This window comes from Octopus sinensis, linkage group LG22 (assembly GCF_006345805.1).
Source record: "Octopus sinensis linkage group LG22, ASM634580v1, whole genome shotgun sequence".
NCBI lineage: Eukaryota > Metazoa > Mollusca > Cephalopoda > Octopoda > Octopodidae > Octopus > Octopus sinensis.
In genome coordinates, this window is record NC_043018.1 from 22595816 (window position 1) to 22604418 (window position 8603).

At 36.9% G+C, this 8603-nt stretch overlaps 1 protein-coding gene across 1 annotated transcript in view; it reads right to left on the reverse strand.

The window, feature by feature from the left end:
* The window catches only part of LOC115223125 (myoglobin-like), a 34331-nt gene extending 29840 nt beyond the window's left edge, over positions 1–4491 (reverse strand). The window contains exon 1 of the mRNA XM_029793537.2: positions 4220–4491. Within this exon, the coding sequence (XP_029649397.2) occupies positions 4220–4303 (84 nt within the window). The 5' untranslated portion in view covers positions 4304–4491. The remainder of the gene's footprint in view (positions 1–4219) is intronic.
* Between the last annotated feature and the right edge of the window lie 4112 nt (positions 4492–8603).

Sequence of the window (8603 nt, forward strand, 5' to 3'; positions counted from 1 at the left end):
ATGGTTCTGGGTTCAGTCCCACTGCGTGGCACCTTGGGCAAGTGTCTTATACTATAGCCTCGGGCCGACCAAAGCTTGTGAGTGGATTTGGTAGACGGAAACTGAAAGATACCCGTCGTGTATATATATATATATATATATATAATATATATATATATATATATATATATATATATATATATATTATATATATATTATATTATTATATATAGCGTAGTGTGTGTGTTTGTGTGTCTGTGTGTCTGTGTTGTCACCCTAGCATTGCTTGACAACCGATGCTGGTGTGTTTATGTCCCCGTTACTTAGCGGTTCGGCAAAAAGAGACCGATTGAATATGTACTGGGCTTACAAAAGAATAAGTCCCGGGGTCGATTTGCTCGACTAAAGGCGGTGCTCCAGCATGGCCGCAGTCAAATGACTGAAACAAGTAAAAGAGTAAAAGATATACAAACATGCACATACGCACATATGTACACTCACACACATGCACATAAACACAGACACACACACAAAGACGCACACAGACTTTAAAATGTCTATTTAAAGTATGTGCGCTCATAATACACAAACACATACACTCACACATGAACACATATATGGACAAATATAAAAGAAAGAATTTTTTTGAATTTAGTGTAAGGGAGCTGACATTTGAGGTCAACATGACAATGGCTGCATGGCTGAATTCTTTACGCAGTAGTCACCACAGTCTGTTATAAACAGCCTTCAAGAAACTGTCATAGAAAGAGAATGACACATCAGATAATGTATTCTTACCCTTTTACCTTTCACATGTATCAGTCATATGCTGGGACATCACCCTGAAAGGTTTACTTCAACAAACTGATGCCAGTACTTATTTTTCTAAGCTTGGGACATATGATTTTGGTCTCATTTTGCTGAACTGCTAAGTTATGGCAATGTAAACAAACCATGTATATATATATATATATATATATATATGTGTATATTTATCTGTCAATTGGTCTTTGTATGTGTGTGTGTGTATACATATATTATATATATATTTAAAAAAGGAGATGTGGAACACGAGTTGTGATATATAAAAAAAGGAAATGAAGAAAATGCTGACAAAATAATATAAGTAAGGGAGAGTGTATTTAATTAGGTGAAAGAAGGGCGTGAAGCCGCCGCACGCCTAGGACCCGCGCGCGCAAGGCGCGGCGGCTGCTGCGACGGCCCGTACGCGTCGGTCTCACTCTAATATTTGCGCCGCGACCAATGCGGAAGGCCGACCGTATCGTCGCGACCGGAAGGGACGGGCGCGGATGTGCCGCCCCCGAACCGGCTGAGCGGACGCCGGCGACGCCGCGAAGGCGCGACGGCTGCCGAACGCCGTTTTCGAACCCGACGCCCGGGTGCGACCTGCGATCGCGGATTCGGTTGCATGTATATATATTATATTAATATATATATATATATATATATATTAATATATATATTATGGATTTCGAAGACAGGAACTGAAACAAATCAATCGTATATATATGTATGTATATATGTAAGTGTATGTGTGTGTCTTTGTCTCTGTGTTTCGCCCTCATCACTGCTTCACAACTGCTGTTCATTTATTTACATTCCCATAACTTACTGGTTCACAAGAACAAACTAATAGAATAAGTACCAGGTTTATGAACATAAAAAAAGCGCTAAGCTGTGTCTCATATTTTTGTTTGCCCACTCAGTTGTATCTATCAGTTTATCTTTGTGTGTGTGTGTGTGTGTCTGTGTGTGTGTGTGTGTGTGTGTATGTGTGTGTGTTTGTGTGTGTGTGTGTGCGTACATATATATAACACCCTAATGGGGGCCTTAACTCCCAAATTTTAGTCATTTCTTTTATGATCCAAAACTATGTCAAAAGTAGAGAATGGATCTTTATGAAATTTGGAAATTCTATTCTATGAATAAGGGCCATAACCCCCATGACAATTCATATATTTTTCCTGTTGATGAAATTTTAACCATAGATATTAGACACAAATGAAGTAATTTTTATAAAATTTCATCTTCTTACAAATTATAAAGACCCCTCCATGGGGACTTAACACCCACAATTTTGTCAGTTTATCTAAGCAAAAACGAATACAGTTTTGCTCTTGGAAGCTGTAGGGTTACCCGAGCATAAAAGATGAGCATTATTTGTAATTCAATGGTACAACAGTGTAACAGTTTGTTTTCACTTACACTTACATTGTGATTTCTGCAATGCGCTGCATAAATTATCAAGTAAATGAGAGGCATCATTGCCTCCACTGATTCAATTGCAAAGTATTGAGTAAAGTTATTTGATTGCAGACCTCCTTTCAGTCTTTTTATTATCACTGGGTCGCACATAGTCCCCAGGATGTAACATTGATTTCAAGGCCTTCCCAGATGAGTGACTGGTTATTCAAAGACTTTTATAGATTGCAAATTTATTCTGTCCAGTTACGTATCAGTATAGTGGTCATTTGCAAACTCCAGATGTGACACTTTCATTTCTCCTTAGCCCTCACGTCACACAGCTGTTAATGTTTATTTCAGTTGGGTCTCGCCCTTCCAATTGCTATGTTTTTCACACTTTAAGTGCAGCTTACTACATGAATTTGTAACTAATACAACACAGAGTGACTAAAATGTCCTCAGAACACAAACAAGCCCCCTACACTGACCACTACTGGACGGAAAACTGAAGGTAACGTGAGCTGCCGCAGAAACCCGTATAAACCATGGCTAAAATCAAACTGAAGGTAACGTGAGCTGCAGCAGCTGGGTGGCATAATGCAATTTAATATTGTCACACCTTAGAATCTCATTTTTGCCAGGTGTCACTAGGTACCCGTATAAGTCATAGCTAAAATCAAAGTCAGAAAATGTACAGTCGTAATTGCGTGAAAATTAATATGATTTAAACTCATTTGTCTACAATGTCTTGTACAGAATTGGCAACCAATACCTTTACCAGTAATAGCCGGCTGTAGTTGCAACTGGGCTTCATGTACCTTTGCATGTCATTTAAGTCCTCCTGCCGAATTACACTCTCTTCCACATGCCCGACAGATATGATTAGTATGGTGTGTAACACCACCACCAGTGGCCGGGTTGTCACTCATCTGTCTCGTTTTATGACTACGAAGATGGCTCTTGAGTCCAGCTTTACTGAGGCAGGGTCTTGCACAGACACTGCATGTCAGCATCATAGGAAGACCCTTCCCATCTGGAAGTGTAACAGCGATGACAAAAAGATAGATAGATAGATAGATAGATAGATAGATAGATAGATAGATAGATAGATAGGATAGATAGATGGATAGATAGATAGATAGATAGATAGATAGATAGATAGATAGATAGATAGATAGATAGATAGATAGATAGATAGATAGATAGATAGATAGATAGATAGATAGATAGGTGGTAGATGGATAGATACATGAATGAATGGATGGATAGATGGATGGCTGGATAGATATGTTTCTTTTTTAGCCACACAGGGCTGCACACAGACGGGACAGATTACAAAGTAGAGCTTTTCTTTTTTGGGGGAAAAAAGTGGGGTAGGTTTTAAATCAAAAGGGATCGTAAAAGGAAAGAAGAAAAAAAGAGAAAAAGAGGAAAAGAAACAAAAGAAAAGAAAAAAGGAAAAAAAGGATCAATAAGGATCGTGTATCACAGTGTCATGATGTAAGGTGTAAAGGGGGAAGCAGATAAGGTTTATCCGTGGGAAGAAAAGCCTACGGAAAAGACCACAGTAAACTCGGTCAATATTGTTATATGTTACCACATTTGTTTGCAAGTGGGTAACCATCTGTCTTCAATTTCCGGGTTCATAGGATTATGCTCAAGGTTGCTTCATCATTCATACGCGCCATCCTTGCTACATTCACCCATCTTTTTTTAAAACATTCGCTAGACAAAACTTGCCTCTCTACTCTCACTTTCCTTTTCAAGTGATACTAGATAGATAGATAGATAGATAGATAGATAGATAGATAGATAGATAGATAGATAGATAGATAGATAGATAGATAGATAGATAGATAGATAGATAGATAGATAGATAGATAGATAGATAGATAGATAGATCCAGCATATCACTGAAATAACTGGCGACCACTGAGTGAAATATAGCATAGGAAGAGAAAGTATATTGCCAAAACATGGACACTGAAAGCGCAAATATAAACCAAATGGAAACACAATTAAGATAATAACTCACCAGCGGATCTCCAAGAATGTAACCATAGAGAGGATCAATGCAAAACAAACCCTGTTTGAAGTCGGCAACTATCTTACATTCCATCGTATTCCGGTAGCACTCTCGTCTTACGTATTTAAGCAAATGGAGATAATTATGGGGTTTTGATTGAGTTTAGACTGAAATAGAAACGTACTGTAACTTGAGGTTGAGTGTGATAGCTTTATACAAATATATCGAGTGTCGAATAATGTGAATTTTGTATAGTGTAGTATTGTGTAACGGTGTAAACTGTGTAGAGAATAATGCATGTATAGAATGTTTACTGAGGTAGCTTTGATATTTATACACTCAGTGAGCGGTATGTATACATGTGATTGTCTGAATGTGTGTATATATATATATATATATATATATATATATATATATATATATATATATATATACATATATATATATACATATATATATATATATATATATATATATATATATATATAATATATATAATATATATAATATATATATATATATATGTATATATATATATATGTGTGTGTGTGTGTGTGTATTTGTGTTGATGTGTGTATATGTATGTGTGTGTGTGTATGTTTGTGTTTCTGAGGTGTGTGCGCGTATGTTTTTATACACGTCATTGTCATTAAATTAACCACCCAAAGTAATAAACACTAGAAATCTGTTGTTTAATTAAGCAATAGGTGTGTGTGTGTGTGGTGTGTGTGTGTGTGTGTGTGTGTGTGTGTGTGTGTGTGTGTGTGTGTGTGTGTGTGTATCCATATGAGTGTCCATCTGTGTGTGTGAGTTTATATGAATGTGTGCATTGCTTAAGTGTTTATATATATATATATATATATATATATATATATATATTATATATAATATATATATATATATATATGTTATATATATACATGAAGATTAAAAGAACACAGTGATATATGATTGACATATTATATATTTAATTTATTGACATTATATAATTATCATATAATATAATATAATATAATATGATATAATTTAATATAATAAGAATACGAAAACAAATATTTGTTCTACAATTTGTTTCGATTCATACCAATTATGAATCTATAAAAAAATTCATATTTATGGGTATATATCACATCAGGGTAATATTTACCAAAAATCAGACAAAAATTCCATGCAAAGATTGCTAAATCATAGAATAGGCTGAATTAAATATACTTGTGTTTGTAAGCGTGAGCGTCGTTAGAATTTTAAACTATTATAAAAATAAAGATTAAAAAATTCAAATAAATAAAATAACTTAATAAAAACTAGTACAACGGTCATAAAATATTCTCATACACTTTTAAGAATATTAATCTAAAAATATTTTAATCTAAAAACATTTCTGCTCATTATAATCTAAATAATATGCTAAGAATTTATGGCGTAGTAAGAAATATATTCTTTAATTCTCCATACTATTATGGAGTGGTTGTGTGGTAAGTAGCTTGTTTACCAACCACATGGTTCCGGGTTCAGTCCCACTGCGTGGCACCTTGGGCAAGTGTCTTCTACTATAGCCTCGGGGCAACCAAAACCTTGTGAGTGGATTTGGTAGACGGAAACTGAAAGAAGCCCGTCGTATATATGTGTATATATATATGTGTGTGTGTGTGTATGTTTGTGTGTCTGTGTTTGTCCCCCCCCCCAACATCGCTTGACAACCGATGCTGGTGTGTTTACGTCCCCGTCACTTAGCGGTTCGGCAAAGGAGACCGATAGAATAAGTACTAGGCTTACAAAGAATAAGTCCTGCGGTCGATTTGCTCGACTAAAGGCGGTGCTCCAGCATGGCCACAGTCAAATGGATGAAACAAGTAAAAGAGTAAAAGAGTATTATCAGACAAAATACTCAGAAGCATTCATTAATCTCGAAAAAGAAACAACTCGGTCAATACTAAATAATATAAATTACACTTTATTCATTATTCATAATCACCAATAGTAAAATTACAATCAAAATAAAAATCACGAAGTTTTATTAAGAAAATGACTTTCGTAAAAAATGAAAATATAAATATACTCCCTGGAGAGAAGACGAGAGAGGTATGCAGTAATATATGTCTGGAAGATCCTGGAAGGAATTGTGCCAAATTTTAGCATTGTAAGCTACACCAATGCTAGAACGGGACGACACTGCATAGTGCCAAAGATCCCAGCAATGCCATCACGCTTCAGGACCAGCTTCTGCAACAGCCTGGGTTTCAAGGGCCCACAGCTTTTTAATATATTCTCCCAAAAGAGTCAGAGGAACTTGCACAAGGTGGATGTAGCGGTTTTTAAATCAAAGCTGGACATCTTCCTGTCAGGAGTCCCAGATGAACCTACCTCACGGCAAGAGGTGCAAATGAGAGTAGCTATATCAAACTCCATTCTTCACCAAGTGCCACATATGAGACGAGGTTCGTCGCAATAACAGTGTAGCACAAAACGGCGGTGCATCAGCATGGCCGCAGCTCTGAGCTGAAACTAGAAAAATATATATATATACATCAATATAATTAATAACATAATTATATTCTTTTCTACACTAGGCACAAGGCATGGAATTTGTGGGGAGGGGGCAAGTCGATTAGATCGACCCCAGTACGCAACTGGTACTTAATTTATCGACCCCGAAAGGATGAAAGGCAAAGTCATCTCATAAATAATGCGTTTTTATTTTTCAATTGCATGAACTAAAAGTCAGAGGTGGACGGAATAAACAACCTGCATCAACTTACTGTAAAGCAGGTTGTAATTTTATCTCGTACTTATTCTTAGTGCAAGTTTTGAAAAATTTAGTTCGATTTTAACAGTTATTTTTTTCAAAGCTATAATGGAAGTGACAAAGGAACATATTTTGCAACGCAACGGAAAGTGCGCGGAATATTAATATAGGCGCAGGAGTGGCTGTGTGGTAAGTAGCTTGTTTACCAGCCACATGGTTCCGGGTTCAGTCCCACTACGTGGCACCTTGGGCAAGTGTCTTCTACTGTAGCCTCGGGCCGACCAAAGCCTTGTGAGTGGATTTGGTAGACGGAAACTGAAAGAAGCCTGTCGTATACATGTATATATATAGTATATATATATATATATATATATATATATATATATATATATATATATATATATATATATATATATATATATATGTGTGTGTGTGTGTGTGTGTGTTTGTGTGTCTGTGTTTGTCCCCCTAGCATTGCTTGACAACCGATGCTGGTGTGTTTATGTCCCCGTCACTTAGCGGTTCGGCAAAAGAGACCGATAGAATAAGTACTGGGCTTACAAAGAATAAGTCCCGGGTCGAGTTGCTCGATTAAAGGTGGTGCTCCAGCATGGCCGCAGTCAAATGACTGAAACAAGTAAAAGAGTAAAAGAGAGAGAGAGAGCAGTATATGGGGATCGGACAATAAACGTAAACCAGTCTCAACGGTGGTTCCAGAAATTCCGAGCCGGAAACTACAGCCTAGAAAACGAGCCTCGTTCTTGAAGATCTGTAGAGCTCGACGAGGACGTTTTGCAAACCCTGGTGGGGCAATATTCCATCGTAACTGTTGTGGAACTAGCAGAGAAGCTTGGATTTGGTCATTTAACCATTCATCAACTCCAGGATCCCGAGTGGCCTTCGCAGCTGGCCGCGGAGGTCCTACTGGATAACGATCTGTGCAGGATCGCGAATTCTTTCCCGGAGGACTCCTTTCAATTTATACCTGTATACAAAGGCCTGACGAAGAACGATTGCCTCAATGAAGCAAGAGCGCTCATCGGCCGGGTAACGTGAACCTATTTTTGTATTATATTGAGAAAGAGGTTTATTGCCTCTTGTAAAATACACCAGTACCATCTTTGGTGTCAAGACGAAAGATGTTCTTCCATCAGGATAATGCTCGGCCACATATAGCGTGGATGACATTCCAAAGCCTAGTGAAGCTTGAATGGGAAACGATGCCCCACCCACCATCTTTGCCGGAAATTGTTCCATCTGATTACCATTTATTTTGCAGTCTTCAAAATCATTTGGACGGAAACAATATGAATTCTGTAGACGAGGTCAGAACAGTACTGGAGGGGTATATTTTTTATCACGGTCAAGTGAATTTTGGAAGTGGGGCCTTGCAAGCCTACCAGATAGATGGAAGAGCATTGTAGAAAATGAAGGAGAGTATATTTTAGATTTAAAAAATGATTGTGTTTATCTTAATTATGAAAAATAAAAGAAGTATTTAAAAACACTGTATTATTTATGGTATTACCCAATATAATGTAATACTAAATTCATTTATTAATGTAAAAAATATATTATAAACTAGTAGTATCGCCCGGCGTTGCTCGGGTTTGTAAGGGAAATAACTATATAAGCATTTTTAGAGAT